The 18,503-nt window shown below is 41.5% G+C and overlaps 1 protein-coding gene across 1 annotated transcript in view; it reads left to right on the top strand.

The window, feature by feature from the left end:
* The window catches only part of VMP1 (vacuole membrane protein 1), a 130,388-nt gene extending 122,210 nt beyond the window's left edge, over positions 1 to 8,178 (top strand). Inside the window, exons 11-12 of the mRNA XM_077745627.1 lie at positions 6,079 to 6,181; positions 7,344 to 8,178. Coding sequence (XP_077601753.1) covers positions 6,079 to 6,181; positions 7,344 to 7,487 — 247 coding nt within the window. The 3' untranslated portion in view covers positions 7,488 to 8,178. The remainder of the gene's footprint in view (positions 1 to 6,078; positions 6,182 to 7,343) is intronic.
* Positions 8,179 to 18,503: the final 10,325 nt, after the last annotated feature.

Raw genomic sequence — 18,503 nt, 5'->3', positions numbered from 1 at the left:
TTTTGTTTTTTTTTTTTTTTTTTTTTTTTTGCTTCTTTAGCCTTTAAAAGCCACTTTTTATGCTCAAGTACTGGGCATCATTAGTTTACTTCAAAAAAATCTCTACTATGCTTCTGAATTATAACAGCAGTAGAATTGATTAAACCCTGACTTTTCCTTTCTTTAATATTATCCTTGACCTGAATTTTATTCTAAAAACATTTTTTTCTACCATTTATAAGCTTTCAGAGGTTTGACTAATCGTACCCTGAGAATGTTATTTAGTTGTTATGATTAATCATCAGAGGGATGTTAAATAAATTAGCCTCAAACTACACCACTAGTTAGTGAAACAATGGTAAAAAATACATTGTGTCTATAATTTTTTCTAAAAAAGATAAAGGCTTCTTACCCTATAGCCTTACTAAGAACTGATGTCAGACAGTATATTTTCAGGAAAGCCAGTGTAACTTTCCATGATCACACCAGTGCTAAGATCCTCAAAAAAGTGGTTAAGAAAGGAGCAGAGCCTATATTAAATAAAACATGTACTTAATCATACCCACTTAATTCCCTTAGGCATTTTAACTGTTTAACCTTTCTGTAAGGCAGCCCTGTGTAAGTAGGGCTAAACAACAAGACAAATCAGTGCTTTTTAAGTTCATGTTATTTCTGTTATTAAACAGTGTGCCCCAGTTTTATGGTGGCACATAGTAACAAAAACATACACCTGGCTGGAAAAATCCAAACAGAATCATGAACAGGAATATTTCAGGTTTTCTAATAACAGTTCTTAGTTTCATGACTATCTCTATGATGGAGAAGAGATTGAAAGGTTTAATGGTGTGTTTTTTATATCTGTGGAACCATTTTGTTTCAGAATTACACATTTTGAAAGGAATCCCTTGAAAACAGGAATAATAATGACTGATAAATTTTGGGGATGGGTTGTGTGTCCAGGAATAACCAACAAAGTGAAAATTTAAGCATTGTGAAAAATAATCCTACCACCCACTCTCTCTCAGTCTCTACCAATTGTGATGCTTCCTCTGGAAGATTTTCTGGCTTTTTGTGGTACAGAGAATAATGCAGACCTCTATTTATAATAAGTCAGTATGGGGAGAGCTTAAAATATAGATTTATTTTCAGATAAATGATTTTCAGAAGCAGAGTCACAAAATGTAACAAAAACTACAGAAAAATAATAGATTTTGTTGGCCTATTGGTTAAGGCCCCTGACAGAATTTTATGAAGAAGTTGTCTTCTTACGTACCTACTAAGGTGTGTAAGCCTAGCAAAATCCTGTTCCCACGAAACCACTTGTCAAGCTCTGGGTGGGTTTGAACTTACATAGGTTTTTTTTTCTTTATTTTCTCTCATTTGTTTGCATTTCCTGAGAGTATTTTTTTCTTTATTAAAATCAATAACAAAAATTCAAAATTTGCCATTAATTTGTTGGACGTTTGTTTTTTAATGAGTTATATTATCTGGAACATGTTTGTGTATGCCAAGAAAATATCAAGGTAACTCCTATCCACAAAAGCTTTTTCTACTCACCATGTTGAAGGTCTACAGCAAGGAAAAGCTGATGAGATCAATTTCTTGTTTGTTTTTTCTGTTTTTGTTTTTTGGGGTTTTTTCTTTTAAGGCTTTCTTGCTTAGAGAAAGTGGCTGTTTATAAAGCTAGTTTAAACATAGTTAAGTCCAGTAGTTGACTGAAACATAGTTTGTGTGTGTTTGCTCTCCTACTTTATGTTCTTTTATATCACAAAACCGTAAGACTTGGAACTTAATCAGACCTAATGGCAGATGAAGGACTTCACCCATTCACTGCAGTTGAGATGACTCGTTGGCCAGGTGCACAGGGCACTTTGAATCTAATGGCTTTCAGAGAATGGCATTTAAGCTATTTCCTAAGCCAACTGTAAAAAACCACTGAACTGGAATGCAAGTTATTCTTCACCCCCCCCCCAAAAAATGTACCTTAAATTAATCTTAAATGTCAAAATGGACTCTTCTGTCTGCTGCTTGAAAATAACTTGAGGGATGAGGTCATAGGCTGGTATTGTTTGCCTTAAATGCAAGTTAAGAGTGACAGCTGTTATTTCAATTTTTATGTAGTCCATTACTAAATACCTTTGATGTTAATTAAGGGAACTCTAGTGTAATACTCTGTAGGAGGTGAGGCAACTGAGGCCTAAGCCATTGTTTATAGAGCTGGAGCAATGAAAATAAAACTAAAATTTTGATGAGTGTATCAAGGTTAAGAGAATCTGAGTTAGTTATATAACTCTTTATACTTATATGTTCCTTTTTTTGGATTTATTGAGATTCTGTTGCATTTGTTTATTCATTTTTGAGAAACAGAGCACAAGCAGGGGTGGGGCAGAGAGAGAGGAAGACACAGAATCCAAAGCAGCAGGCTTCAGGCTCTGAGCCGCCAGCACAGAGCCCAACTCAGGGCTCAAACTCACAAACCGCGAGATCAGACCTGAGTCAAAGTCAGAGGCTTAACCAACTGAGCCACCCAGGCGCCTCTGCAATAAAAACTTTTAACTTCTCCATTTTCAGCTGTTTTCCTAGTCTCTTATGAGAAACTACATAGATACATCTCCCACCTCACCCAAAACTCTTCAAAACATGTAGCACTATAGCACCTTAAAAAATTAATCTCAGCATTAGCCCAAGATCATTGTTTGAAAATTGCACACCACTAAATGTAAATGTGTAGTGACATATATTCTCTCAGCTATAGGGTGGCTCTTAATGGACTTAACAATGGCAACCTTTTAACTTCAGATTATTTTGAAGGGAGTCTAGAATGATTGTTGCCAGTCCCTTCCTCATTCCCCTCAACCACAGCAACAAAAAAAGAGACCCTTTCTCACATGTGGGTCTTAGTTCTTCATTTTCTCTTTCTAATGGCCCAAGAATGGAGCCCAAGAATTATCTGAGGGAAACTGTAAGCCTTATTTCTGCTCAACTCCAATCTGCAGTTGGAAGTCTGAAGAAAGAACAAGGCACATATAACGGAATACAACTCTTGGAGGACATCAAAAGAGAATTTTCATGTCATTTCTTGTGTAAACTAGTTGTTCATATTAGCATACAGTTATTTTAGCCTTCATAAATAAAAGGGGTGTTTTAACCTAAACATGGTGGCTTGACTGTGGCTATCCTTGGAAGTGTAAGAACAATATAGGGTATTGTTTGTTTGTTTGTTTAATTTTTATTTATTTATTTTTGAAAGAGAGAGAGCAGGGGAGGGGTAGAGAGATAGGGAGACAGAGAATCCCAAGCAGGCTCTGCGCTGCCAGCTCAGAGCCTGACATGGGGCTTGAACCCACAAACCGTGGGATCATGATCTGCGCCAAAATCAAGAGTCAAATATTCAAACCCACTGAGCCACCCAGGTGCCTAACATATTGTTATTAAGGGTGAATAAGAATTGATTTCTGAAGTAAAGTTCTGTCTGGCTGGTTCAGTTAGAGGAGCATGTGACTCTTCATTTTGGAGTCATGAGTTTGAGCCCCATTTTGGATGTAGAGATTCCTTAAATAAAACTTTAAAAGAGAGAGAGAGAGAGAAAGTTTGTCCTCTCGTTGCCCTATTATAGTCAGAATCATGACTGATGAACAGCAACACAGCTCAGACACAGCTCTTCTGGTTTACCCCTTAATGTAAAGCTACTTAAAAGTCAGTGAGATATATGGTTAATATAATATGTTTATTATTACATAACTGGTCATTTATCAAGCCCTATATATTCATTATCTCATGAATACACTTAAAAAATCCTTAGTGGAAGTTATTGTTACTACTGTTTTTTAGAAAAAGTTCAGTCCAAATGGGAAAGTTACNGACGCGGGGCTCGAACCCACGAACTGCGAGTACATGACCTAAGCGAAAGTCGGACGCTTAACCGACTAAGCCACCCAGGCGCCCCTATTATATTTCCAAGCAATGGAGAACTCACTGTTATTTTACTGTAATACAGTTTGCATGTAACCATCTTCAAAGAACTGAACTTCTCTGAGCTTTATTGTTCATTAAGTGATGATGATATGTATGCTGCCTCTTCAGAGGGTTATTTGCATGGTTTAAATAAAATGAGAAACAAATCCGTTATATGCTTTCTGGTCACGAGTATCTTCATCAGTATCACTGTCATATTTTTGTGACCTTCTATATCCAGTCAGATCACTGACTTTTCACAAGACTGTCTCAGGTCATCACAATACCATTGTCAAAGTACCTTCCATATAGCCTTTGTTTGGACTGCTGACTTGTCATTAGAAGGAGGGTTTGAACATAAGACTTTAATGGCATTCTCTTCAGGTGGTGGAAGATTAGGTTCCTAATGATTTCACTGAATATTTACCCCTGAAGGATATTAATAAAAACATTGTGTAAGCTTACTTGTAGTGAATAAAGGAACTGAACCATGAAAAAAATAAATAAAAGTCAGTGAGAGAGAGAGAGACTGAGACTGAGGTTGTAGGTTAAGAAAGAGACTTTGTCCTTCTCTGTCTTTCCTGTGTGTCCATATCGGTCTTCTAGGCAGATCAGTGCAGTCATGGACTCTGCTGTCTATGTCTATTCAGCCCTTTCTCCATATCCTTCAGGACCTTTTTGACAGCTTCACCCCACACTGATCTCTCCTTCCTTTCCCTGGTTCCTTTGGAATATATCTTCTGTACCAAAAAAAAATTTAGGATTGATTTTATTGATTTGTAAATTCTTTTGTTCACAAATCAGTTTGTGTGAACGTGTATGTGCCCGTGTGTTTTGAATCTCCATGATTTTAAGTTCCTTGTGGGCACGAACTATTTCTTGCAGTTGTTTTGTTTTCCCTTAGTGCCAATTACAATGTCAGACACAAAATAAGGACTCCATTAAATACCTGGTGGTTGATACTTAAGAGGATCAAAGAAAAGTGTCAGCCAGGAGTTATGTATGTGTTAACTTCTGGTAAATATAGTAGCAAAAAATTTCTCTTCCTCTGCTCCTCTGCTTTTTATTACAGAAAGCAGTAACTGAATTGTTCTAGAAAAGAGGATGTGAAGTTAGTACTTATAAGGGAGCACATTAGGTACTGTTGCAAATACATATTGACATACCTTTTGCTGGCGCAGGAAATGTACCTTTTAGCCCTGTTATGACAGATGAGAAAATAAAAGGTACAGAAAATAGAGATGCTTGATTTTCTAAGTTGCCTCAAGTTACCATTTTAAAAAACGCCTGCATTTCTAAAACGGGATCCTGGTAGCTGGTTGCCAAACCGGTTTAACAGCACTGCCTCCACGTCTTCTGGGTGAGAGGGAGCCCCGAGTACAGAAACTTATCAGAGATCCCTATCCCAGTCATTTCAGAACAAGTTGTTTAGCAATGTACTGTAGTTTCTGTGCAAACCATCTACCATAAACCACGAAGTGATTCAAGGTTCATAGTTCCTTCTTTGTTCCTTTGTTAATCACTGATTTCTGACTAGTGGGAGGTGCCTCCCAAATTTGCTAATGCATTCTTTTTGGATAAGGATGACGCACAGATTGTCCTAATAAGGACTTAGATTGAGAAAGGACCGCCCCCCTCTGAGAAGATGGGACAAGTCAGAGAGAGGGCGGGCAGTTTCTTTTTCAACTAGGGATGACACAAGCATAAGTCATTTCCTTATTAATCGGTTCAAACCAGTTCTTACAGGAACTGGTGGTGATAAATGTGAGACTTCTCAGAAGTCATTCATTTTATTCTTTGTGCCACAGCAGCGAGCGGCATCAGCCTAGCTGGCCTCACTCTGAGGATGAACTCTTCTGCCAGAAGGGGCTCAGCTCCTAGTTTCTCCCAAACATATTGGTGGGAGAGATTTTTCTCCTGGAAGGAAGGGGTCGTTAAAGGATGAATAGTATCCACTGAAAAGAGTTCAGAGGATTTTGCCAGTTCTCCTGATTGTTGTTTTTTGTTTTTGTTTTTGTTTTCCTCCTCTTCCTATCTAATCCCTGCTTTTTGAGTCCAGGTGGTAAGTGGATTTCTCGTTAACATTTTTCTTGCTTTTCTTCCCAAATGTGTCTTTTTCCTTGGGCTATCGTACCCTGCTTCCAGTGCTGTCCCCGGCATAGGTCCGTCTCTGCAGAAGCCATTCCAGGAATACCTGGAGGCCCAGCGGCAGAAGCTTCACCACAGAAGTGAAACGGGCACACCGCAGGTGAGGCTTTACTCCCGTTTTCCTCTCTTCCGCCACCCGCCAGTCTCAGGCTGAAATCATACTCCCAGCACTTGCTGGCATTTTTAGGCAAAGAGAGTAGTTTGCCTGTCAGCCTTCAATAACTGAAGTGCAGGCTCTCTTTACTCTCTACAAGGAAACTGGCTTTGTCTAAATCCGAAATGTAATTTCCGTTTGTATCTACCTTCTCCCAAAAAACAAAGGAAGGGCAAATCGAAAATGATGGATCTGTTATGTAGAATGAGTTGCTGCCTTCATCTTAAATGTTTTATTAGCAAATCTACTTCCCGAGTGGATGAAAAAGTTAAAATTTGTAGCATTTCATAGCATAACAAAGTATGTGACTGAGGTCACTTGACTCCCTTCATTTTTGCCTTATTTGTTTCTTTTCGGAGATGGGAAAATAATCTTTTTCTTCCTTTTTTAAAAATAAACCAAGGCTCTTCACATAGCTGAACTTAAAAACTTTAACTTAAACTAAGCCTGCCTTTTCCGTAAACAGTTCTGTGGCAAAGGGAAATGGGTAAGCAGTAACCTGAAATGGGAAACTTGAAGGAAGCATAGTTGTTGGATTTTTTCCCCCCCCCGACAGCCTTACACTGGGTGGGCCTTTGCTGCCCTCAGTTNTAACCTGAAATGGGAAACTTGAAGGAAGCATAGTTGTTGGATTTTTTCCCCCCCGACAGCCTTACACTGGGTGGGCCTTTGCTGCCCTCAGTCGACCAAACATGACTTCAGAAATGGAGGACCTATTTTAAAAGCTGCTCCCACTGCTGGGACAACGTGTAACTATCTGGACTCTGCTCTCCACAAGTATCTCTACATGGCAACTTCCGAGAGCAGAATTGAATCAAAACTCTTATTGTGTAGTAAAAAAGGCGACCCTACACTGCCCCATTCTATACTATGTGAATCGACATTGACTTTACATCTGACAAAGTGAAATCTTAATAATTGGGTGTCGAAAAGCCTGAATATAGACTTCAGGGTATCTAGAGGCGCAGGCCTTCTCATTTTCATTGTTTAGACTTTGTAGCTTATAAGCTCCAAGTTCTTATGTTTCTCAAATATTGTAAATGATCTCCTTTTTACTACTGAACTAATGAAGCATTTCTCGCGGATTGTTCTGCATTTATTCTTACAGGGAGAAAACTGGTTGTCCTGGATGTTTGAGAAGCTGGTTGTTGTGATGGTGTGTTACTTCATCCTGTCCATCATTAACTCCATGGCACAAAGTTATGCCAAACGAATCCAGCAGCGGTTGAACTCAGAGGAGAAAACTAAATGAGAAAAAGGTTCTAACGGCAGAAATTAGAATGGAAGAGTTCTGCCTTAAATCGGGAGGACTCCAAACCAGGAAGGAAAATTCCCTTTTCCAACCTATATCAATTTAAAAAAAAATTTTTTTTTCTTTTTTCCGAAAACAGTTTAGTCCATATTTTGCACTGACACACTTTTCCTTTGTGTGTTAAGGTAAGGTCTCCACCCTCAATTCAACCCAGCTTGTGTTTTATTCGGGTGGAATGTGATGTTCAGCAACAAACTTAACAGAAACCGGCCTTTTCTTTGTTACTTTCAAAAGGCCCACGTGGTACAATTAAAGAATTCCGGACACCAAAAACTAGTTCCTAAGTATGTTGAATATGTCAAGCCTTTTAGGCTTGTCAGAAATGACTCCTTTGTTTTTCTAAGTCATTAAAATGTGTATAAATTATACTAGATTGGATAATGGTCTTGCATGTCTATCATGGTAAAATTTAATATGCCATCCTGCCCAACCCTTCCTCTCCTACCTTAAAAAAAAAAAGGCCATTTTATGATGCATTGCACACCCTCTTGGGAAACTGATCTTTAAATTTTGAGACAGTATAAGAAAATTCTGGTTGGTGTCTCACGAATGAGCTGACACCATTTTTTATTCTGTATATTTAGAATGAAGTCATGAACAAACTTTATAAAGACATCTTTGATCATTCCAACATTGTGTCCGTTTTCTTGAGCGTTTTGATTTTTTGCTTCCCTTTAACTACTACCACCTGATGGTCGGCTTTGCCAGATCCACCTACAACCATACTTTCTTCAGCCTTCGTTTATTTGCACGTAAGAGCCACCAGCCTGGCACTTTCTTGTTAACCTGGAATTGGGCAGCCCGCTACACGCTGCTGAAATGGCCCCCTATGGATTGGCCTGGCGAGGGGTTTGTGAAAACAGAAATGAAAGTATACAAATTAAAGGGCACTGGAGAGAGAAATAACTCATTTTTTCAAAAAAACCTACACTTTCTCCTATCTGTGTTAATTTTAGCTCAGCGTGTACTCTGGTTTTGACAGAAATTTACTTTTAGAATGTAACCTAATTTTCTACCCTTTCTTCAGTGAGTGTTACGCTCTTTTGTGATTTTCTTTTGGGATGTTTCCGGTTGTGAACTTGGTCATCGTGTTTTGCTTGGGAGGAAAATAAACAATTTCACTTTTTTTCTTTAGGAAAATCGTTTCTGACATTATGTTAAGAGTAGAATTGGGTTTAAATGGCAACAGGCCAGAAATGGCTGATTGTTTTATCAAATCCTGCCTGAATGTCTACTTAGTTTGCCTACCGTCGTGACATCTCCATGGCTGTACCACCTTGTCGGGTAGCTTATCAGACTGATGTTGACTGTTGAATCTCATGGCAACAGCAGTCGATGGGCTGTCTGACATTCTGGTATCTCTCATCTGACCATCCATATCAAATATTCCCATTTAAACATTACCTAGCTTCATGGTTTATGATTTAAAAAGAAAACCTCCGGTCCTTATGTCTAGTGGCACTTTGAATCTCTTATGCCATGATATTGCAGCAGTATCAAGAAGATTTTATGGAAAATCGGGATGGTCTCCATGACCACAGCTAAATAAAGGATAAACAACCTGCCTTGTGGGTTTCAAAAAGGTTATTATACTTAACGTTCTTTTTTTTTTTCTGCCCAGGGACCTTCTGGTAATGACTGTTCCTTTATCTGAAAAGCAGTACCCAGATGTTTGATGTTAAATAGATTCACATTAACCAACATAATTTTTTTAGATTCTTTAAGGTTAGCATAAATTTCTAAGTCGGCTTCCAGTTGTGTTTCATTTCTTTCACCTGCATTTTATTTGGTGTTTGAAGAAAGGAAACAGGAAATCCAGTATAAATTGTACTGTATGTACTAAATCTTTCGGTTATCGGTAACCTTATTTCAGGGTACAGTGTTTAGGAAAAAAGAAACGTTTCTTAGACTGAGGAGCTAAGTAATAAATTCGACTTATGATGATCGTTGTTCACTCTTTCAAATGAATTTGCTTTGAAAACAAATGAAGAACAGCTGTCCCCCTTTCCTCCACGAAGCGTTCAGGTGGCGGCGTGCTCCGATGGTCCCTCGGGCTCTGGCTGGGGCAGAACATTACCCTTCTGTCCCAGTGGTCTGCTTGTCCCTTTCCTGTATCCACCAAAATGGGCACAAACAACCCCCCGATCCCAAAAACAAACCTAGTTGATTCCAGGTGGTGGGAGACCAGGAAATTTGTATGTAAGTGGATGGTTTGCTATTACTGCAATTAAAAAAAAGGGGGGGAGAGTGCCTGGGAATTCTAATTCCATCTAATTAGTTTAAGTGTCATTTTGTGCCTTAAATTTCTGTAGTACTTTGTCGTGTCCCAACTCCATGACTGCCAAGCGGTACAACACACTATCATGCAATACATGCTCAGTTTATACACTTAGGGACTGAGGAACACCTCCCTGAAAACAGTGTAATGTAGGAAACGTGTGGTGCTGAAACAAAAGGAGGCTTTTGCTTTCGTTTGGATGATGGCCACTCTCCTCATTCTCTAAAAATCAGAAAAAGGTACAGCTGGAGTGCGGTTCCTGAAACACGCTAATTCAGGAGATGTGGAAAGTAGGAGGTGCTCTGGCGTGAACAGGCGCGGCCTGGGCCTGGGTCTCCCCTGTGCTCCGTCCTAGCTGTCGTAGGACAGCGGGAAGCCCCCTCCCCTTGTGCTGCTCAACAGTGGTTCCTCTGAGGACAGTCATTGCACTAAGCTAATTAGAATAACTGATTGTCCTCTTGTGCCCTGGGGTGAACTGTATTTTGACAGACCCGTGTGTAAGGAGCGCAGAGGAGTTCCCAGCCTTTTACAGTCAAAAAGCCTTCCCCAGATTTTGAAACCCACTCCCCTCCGTGTGCAACGTTCTGCCTCTAATATGTGACTTGGAGAAAGTCTTAAATTCTGAGCTTTAGGTTTCATCTATAGAAATAGAAATAGGTTGTTGTAATGATTAAGTTGGATAAAATATAAAATACTACCGTTAACTGTTGGCGTGTTCTGCTTTTAATTCGTTAAAGCCCGCATTTGGTACACACGCAAGAGTTTTACATTGCATTTGCTCCAAAAACCTGTTTTTATTTAGTAGGCTCTACTCCCAAAGTGGGGCTTGAACTCACAACCCCAAGATCAAGTGTTGCATGCTCTAAGACTGAACCAGCCACGTGCCCTGATAATACACGTGTTTTAAATACTCCCCACAGGTATGCCCTTGTTTTGATGTAGATGTGCTCTGCCTAAAGAAGGTAAACCCAAATATAAATTAATAAAGAGAAAGGCAGAAATTAAGGAACCGATTGACTTGATAAAAACCTTGTTAAATCCAAAACTAAACCCCCATGAGGCAATTAAAGTACAAAGCACAGATACACAAAATTTACTATAAAATAATTGAAAATACTTTTCTAACCTTACCTCCTTAAAATGTTGACATTTCCTAATTTGTTTTTTATTGTAGAAAGCTAAAGGGGCGCCTGGGTGGCTCAGTCGGTTAAGCGCCCAACTTCAGCTCAGGTCATGATCTCACGGTTCGTGAGTTTAAGCCCCATGTTGGGCATGGTACTGACAGCGCAGAGCATGCTTGGGATTCTCTCTCAGATATAAATAAACTTAAAAAAAATTAAAATACACGTGGGTGGCTCAGTCAGTTGAGCCCCGACTTCAGCTCAGGTCATGATCTCGTGGTTCGTGAGTTTGAGGCCGTTGTCTGGCTCTGTGCTGACAGCTCACAGCCTGGAGCCTGCTTCGGATTCTGTGTCTCCCTCTCTCTGCCCCTCCCCCACTCACACTGCTCTCTCTCAAAAGTAAGTAAACATTAAAAGAACATAAATATACTAAGGGGCTCCTGGATGGCTCAGTCGGTTAAGTTTCTGACTTCAACTCAGGTCGTGATCTCACAATTCATGAGTTTAAGCCCTGCGTTCGACTCTGTGCTGACAGTGTGGAGCCTGGAGCCTGCTCCAGATTCTGTGTGTCTCTCTCTGCCCCTCCCCTGCTCATACTGTTTATCTCTCTCAAAAATAAACAAAAAATAAAACACTAAAAAAATCTAGAAGGTAGAGGAAAAAAAGGAATATGTGCTTTTAATACCTTGTTAGAAATGCTCCATCTAGAATATCTAGTGAGGTTTGCTGGGTGCAGTGAAAATAGTTTTAAAAGTTGGCATGTGGGACCTTCCTCAATAGACCTGAAAGTCTCATTTTTGTTAGAAGACAAAAGATTATTGGTTAGTTTTATTTGTAATTAGTTATTAATGTGCTCACAAAAAGTTAAAACAACCTAAGCAGGAATTTATTATTTCTTTTAAGTAGGATCCACACCCAATGTGGTCCTCAAACTCACAACCCTGAGATCAAGAGTCACGTGCTCTACAGACTGAGCCAGCCAGGTGCCTCTAAGCAGGAGTTCGATAGCCATTTTTGAAAGCCACGTAGCCTTCCGTTTCTAACTGACACTGATCAAAGCTTCCCGGGTATTCACAAAACATGGTAAATGAAATGCTAAGCAAAAAACTTACATCTGAAGTGTTTGTTCCTTTATCCTCAAAGACAACAAGAAAAGAAAGCACATAAAGTACTTGAACATTGTTAAATCAATTGAGTCATTTGTGTCTGGTAGTCGAGGCTTGGGTTCCAGCCCTTCCCAACAAGGCCAGGAGTTCACCTGAGGTAATGCATTTGCCTTGGGGGCGAGGCCTTGAATTGCAGCAAATAACCTACATGTATTTGCATATTCAACCAGTACTCATAAAAGGGATTATAATAAAAACCTGTTCTGGACAGCTGCTTACTCACCGCCTTTAGAATCGCGTGGTGCTGGGGCAGGCAGGTGCCAGCTGTTTGCTCATTCTCTTTGACCTACTGGCCTTGCACAGTTTGCTGTGTGGGTGTTGATACTACTAAATTAAAAGAAAAAATTTATTTTAGATGGCCCCCGCTCTCCACCCAAACACCCTGGATTCATTTGAGATCTGGGATTCTAATTCTGTAGTTGGGAGACTGGCCCAAACCGTGGCCCAGTGTGAGTCAGTTGTAAGTGGCTGGCTGACTCTCTGGGAACAGAAATGAAATGCAGCTTAGACGGTTTGTCAGCCAAATCCACAAATGTGTGGCTTTTTGAAACATTGGACATCTGTTCCTTTTAATTTAAAATAAACTTTTTTAAAAAGCACAAAGTTGCTTGGCTCCTTGTTTCTTTGTGTCAGCAGCAGTTGCTGCTCTAACTTAGGAAGCCTAGGAGAAAAATTTGGAATCTTGAGAGCACACTTCAGAGAGAGCGGAACGGAGTTGCTTCAGGAGGGGAGGAGATGGTTTTACTGGATAGAGTCTGGAAATCCCCTTCAGGGGTAATCAGCCCAGGTGTTCAACCCGTTTGTTAACTATTTCCAAATGACTCAAAGGACAGAAGGAGGGCTTGGACACACTCCAGCAGCACATCTACAATGTAGTCTTTATTTGCATTGGAAACCACATTCCTGAATTCTTGAGGGGAAGCCTCTGGCTTATTCTGGGCATCTTTGGCTAGGAGGGACCCCAGGCCTTCTAAATTAACAGTCACTGCTTTCTTCTGAGAGTTTCCAGGGGTGAGTATCTACAACTTGATCTGATGGCCTTCTACCTAAAGCCCTCAGGAAAGCCCTCGTTCATGGAAGGAGGCCTTTGTAAGCCACTTTTCTCTCCTCCCCCACCTCATCCCAAATGTGTCATTTCCCTTTTGTTGCCATGTATCCCCTTTAGGGGGATAGAGCATGAGCAGCTTTTTCCTTCAGACGCTTATGACTGACCCAACCCGACAGTATTGCTTAATTGTGTCCCAGCCTGTTTCCGATGGGGAAAAAAAGAAGTTTCCGTGGAGTGAAGAAGCACTTTGAGATTTGTAGAGAGAGCTTCTGCCCTTCTCTGAAGGTGGGAAAGGACTGTCGAGATTACTCTTATCTTCCTTTGGCCACCATGTTGTGTTGGAAACAGCAGCTCAAGTTCACTCTTCTTTGCAGTGGTGAAGAAGCCTGGCGCGCCCGTCATCCAAGAGCCATGTTGTCCTCGACCTTTTTTCATTAGTTAAAAAAAAAAAAAAAAAAGCTGAAAATGAGAGGAGGCCTTTCTCTGCCTTTCATTTTTTAGTGCGCCTCCCAGCCTCTTGGGAGGTCCTTTCACTTGAGTGGCAGGCCTAACCCTCGCACAGTCGCCAAACTTTCTCTGCCTAACCTCACAGAGGCCATGCTCTTGAGGCTCTTCAGACAGCTCTGCTCCATTCTGAACGTTGTCTCAGTCCCTTCTCACTCCCATGTCCCTTCTATGGTATGTTCTTGTGCACAACCCCATAATACCAGCAATCAAGATTAGCTCCCCGGAACCTCCTCCAATGGGCCCTTTCCGGGGAAGTACACAGTGGATTACTTACTGTAACTGTGATAATGATTGTTTGATTACTTTGTAACCAGGTCCTGTTTTCAGTGGTGGTTTGTATTGTTGAGTATTCAAAGCCTTGACAACCCCATGAGAGAATTAAGGAAGCAAAGTTTAGTAGTTAGCTGTGGGAAGAAAGGAAGCAGAGAAAGGATTCAAACCTAGGCATTCCGGCTCTTACACATTCAGTTCTACAGAAAAGGCCCGTTCAAAAGGCCAGGCTTTTTTTATTTATTTATTTCATCTTGGGATCACAAGTAGGTGATGAAGAAAGAGACAACAGAAAATCAAGCCCATGGCCTTCCAAGTTTTGCTATTTAAATAGATGAGCAGCCCCTGTGCTTCCCATGAACTCAGGGGTGGAGACGCCAGCCCCATTTCTAGCCGCCCTGTGTGGGCAGGTTCCCAGAGTGGTGTTTGCTAGAATTATGATTGCAAAGCAATTTCTATTTGTACAGATCTTTTTTCTCTCTCAAAGCACTTTCACATCTTAAATTTTATTTGATCTTCATAACAACCCTATGAGATAGTTAGAGCCAAAAGTGGCATTAGCCAGATTGGGGGGGGAAACATTTTTAAATTCACTTTTTTTAGGTGATAATTTCTTTTTATTTCTTTTTAATTTTTGAATGTTTATTTGAGAGAGGGGGGTATGCAAATAGGAGAGAGGCAGAGAGGGAGAAAGAGAGAGAGAGAGGATCCCAAGCAGGCTCCTTGGTGTCCTCGCAGAGCTGGGAAGCACAGCCCAAACCCATGAACTAACTGTGAGATCATGACCTGAGCCAAAATCAAGAGTCAGACACTTAACCAACTGAGACACCCAGATGTCCCAAGTTCGCTTTTTAAATCTCCACTGGTTTAAGGTGCTGTGGGGAAGAGACAACACTAACAACAGTAATCTTCACCCTCCAGGAGCTTACAGTCTTCTCAGGGGTATTGTGCTTATATACAGCTAACTGCAACGTAAGGTGGAGTGAACAGTGAAGGAAAGAACATTAAGGAAAGAGCCGAGAAGAGGATGGGAATGCCTGACCAAGAAGGCTCGGCAAGGGTGGTTTCATGAGGATGTGGCATTTGAATTGCCAGCTAGGGTGGGGAGAGGGCAGGTGTTCTGACTGGAGAAGGCCCTGTGAGACCGCGGGAAAGCACAAGGAGGGGCGCTCTGTGTAGGGCGAGTAGAAGAAGAGACCAGACCAATGGGCCACGTGAGGTCAGTCTGCCCACTTCTGTTACTCTTTGTCTTAGCCCCGTTTGGTATCCTTTAAAGCACGTCCGTAACTCACAAAGCACTTTCTCTGTTTTCTTGTTTTCGCTTGTTTCCTTCACCAGAGCGTAAGCCCCCTAAGGGCAGGCACCGCTGCAGCCTCCATTGTTTGCCCCGGGCCTGGCCCTCAGTAGGCTCACAGTATTTGCTGAGTGAATGTTGCAGCGGTCCAGGAGCAATGGAAATTCAGAGACGGGCAGGGCAGGCTCCCTAAGACGAGGTGCCAGGGTACTAGGCAAGTTCAGAGTAAAGGTCAAGAAGGAACCTGAGAAGACAGCAGTGCTGACCCATCACCAAGCCAGGAATACAGGAGAGGGAGCAAGAACAGAGAAACGGTGTTCTGTTCTGAACATAGCGCCCAGCAGGTTACTGGCTCCTACCATGGGCCTCTCTCAGGTTTTCTGACTCCTAGATTTGTGAACGTGCTATCCGTTACACCACTCTGTGACTTCTGTCAGAGAATAAACTGGATTTTTCCAGGGAATTCTCTGGAGTAATACATCCTTTGTACTTTTCCACAAGTGATCGTCTAAGCCTTAACTCGTTATGTAGCACTGTTCTTCTAAAGATGGCACTGTGACCGGACCTTGGGGCCACAGGAAACTGCTTTAAAATTCCTCACCCCAGTTGTATCCTGCTTGCTGAATGAATGACTCCTCCCTATGAGAACTGGGAGGATGGTAATTCCTGGATAGATTGATTGTCTTTATAAGGAGAAAAGTTTGGCAACGCGATTTCCTGTGTATTTGTCCTGGAGTCCAAGATTCCAGTAGTGCTAGCCTAGACGGCAGTGGCAGCCACCTAGAACCCAGATGTCGTAAGTCTTCTCAAGAAAACAGGAGGGCATCCTCCCAACTGCCTTTGCCAAGCCAAAAGGCAGAATCACGGCTTTATGACACCTTCTAGAGCATGTGGTCAAGGCGGCTTTCCATTTGGCTTCTTTGGTGCTGGGGTTGTTTACATGTTTCAATAAATGAGTTATGCTTATTGAAGTTGGCTGGCTAGGGGTTCAGAATAAATGACATATGACCACAATTATACCACTCACCAGGAACAGCAGAGTTCAGAAGGAGAGATTTGCTTGTGTGATAGTCCTTTGGCGGAGAAGAGGTACAAAACTTCAGTATTCTGTTCTCAGGTAGGTGCACAGTTGCTGAAACCTGGGAGAATGGGGGCGTCACTGTGCCTGGCTTTCTGATGGAATCACATAAAGTGATGCCTATCTAGTAAAAGCATGTACGTGGGAGTGCTTTGCACAATTTCAGAAGAAAAAAGGAAGCTGAAAATAGTGCTTTTTAGAAAAATGTAGAGATCAAAGAAATTTTCAGATGCTCTCTATTTCCTCTTCAAACATAAAGAATCCATTAGAGCATAAAAGACATCCCTGGTCTCTGCACGGAGGAAGTGAAAAGTTCTTTCATGTAGGAGCGCCTGCCTGGCTCAGTCTGCGGAGCATGCGACTCTTGAACTCAGGGTTGTGAGTTTGAGCCCCACATTGGGTGTAGAGATTACTTAAAAATAAACCTTTTTTTTAAAAAGTGCTTTCACACTCAAAATCTGTCCTACCTTTTAGTATACTTTCTAGGCTGCTGTCAGACTCTGTGTGTGTGTGTAATACAGTCTTCTTTGTAATAGGCAGTGTTCATGTTGAGGGCATGTTGAGATAGTAGAACCCCAAAGGTAGTCTTTCACTTCCCCCTTCCTCTGTTTGTTCCCTGGATGAACATGGAACACCCTGTAATTCCTACACCTGTTTATGTGATCATTTATAGAACAACGATGCTGCTTACTACTTCCACCCCTGGTTACTGCCTTCTGATTCATTTGACTTATTCCTTCATTCTTCAAACTGTCTCCTTCTAAAAATCATTTGAGTTATTTTATCTTACGTTGGATTTTTTAAAGTTTATTTATTTTGAGAGAGAGAGAAACAGAGAGAGAGAATCCCAAGCAGGCTCCGTGCTGTCAGCACAGAGCCCCATGTAGGGCTTGAACTCATGTACCAGGAGATACTGACCTCAGCCAAAATCAAGAGTTGGACGCTTAACTGAGCCATCCAGGTGTCCCTTACATTGGATTTTTAAAGCTTTGTTTAAAATAAAAATATGCAGGATGCCTGACTGGCTCAATTGGAAGGGCATGCGACTCTTGATATCAGGGTCGTGCCACACTGGGTGAAGAGAGGACTTAAAAAAACAAAAAGCAAGTGAAAGAAATGCATAGTATAAAAGGGAAGTCTTCTGAGAAAGATGCTCCCCCAGAGAACTTGCTATGAAATTTAGTGTGTATCCTTTCAGGTCTACTCAAAAATGCTCTGAGCTTCCCATTCTTCTTGGTCTGGGGGGCCTGGCAATGGGGGCAAAGCAGGAGCCGCCAGGATCACTGGGTCCTGTCTCTCACCTGTATCTTCAGGTCAGTGATAAACCGTTCCATTCCTGTCCTTCCTCAACAAAATTAAACACAACCATATAGACAAATTGTGTGTTTTTCATAACATTCAATAGTCATTTCTGTTTGTCTTGGCTACTGCAGCATACATAAAGGGAACAGCGGGCGTGGCCAAACTTTGGAAGGCTTGGAATTCCAGGACTAGCTTAGATTTGGGGCAAGGACTTATAAAGTCTCTTCATTCTCTCTCTCTCTCTCTCCTCTCTCTCTCTCTTTTTTTTAACATTTTATTCTGAGAGAGACAGAGAGAGTGTGAGAAGGGGAGGGTCAGAGAGAGAGGGAGTCACAGACTCTGAAACAGGCTCCAAGCTCTGAGCTAGCTGTCAGCCCAGAGCCCGATGCAGGGCTTGAACCCACGAACCGCGAGATCATGACCTGAGCAGAAGTCGCCCGCCCAACCGACTGAGCCACCCAGGCGCCCCTAAANAGATCAGGACCTAAGCGAAAGTCGGACGCTTAACCGACTAAGCCACCCAGCGCCCCGAGTTTATATTGTCTTAAATGGCTCTTCACTATATAATATGGCTCAGAGACAAAATATATTTTTAAGCGTATTTATTTTGAGAGAGCGGGAGCACATGCATGGGAAAGGGAGAGAGAGAATCCCAAGCAGGCTTGGTGCTGTCAATGCAGAGCCTGATGCGGGGCTTGAACTCATGAACCATGAGATCATGACCTGAGCTGAAACCTAGAGTTGGACACTTTACCTACCAACTGAGCCACCCACATGCCCTGAGACAAACATCTTTAATTATATCTGTATTTCTAGCTCCTCAGTTTTATCAGTTATGAGATCAGTTGATAATAAGTGAGCTTTAATGGGCTTCACTGTGTGCCTCTAGTTT

The sequence above is a fragment of the Crocuta crocuta genome, unplaced genomic scaffold, assembly GCF_008692635.1.
Source record: "Crocuta crocuta isolate KB4526 unplaced genomic scaffold, BGI_CrCroc_1.0 scaffold333, whole genome shotgun sequence".
Taxonomy (NCBI): Eukaryota; Metazoa; Chordata; class Mammalia; order Carnivora; family Hyaenidae; genus Crocuta; species Crocuta crocuta.
Note: the sequence above shows the minus strand (reverse complement) of the source record. Positions and strands in the feature narration are given on the sequence as shown.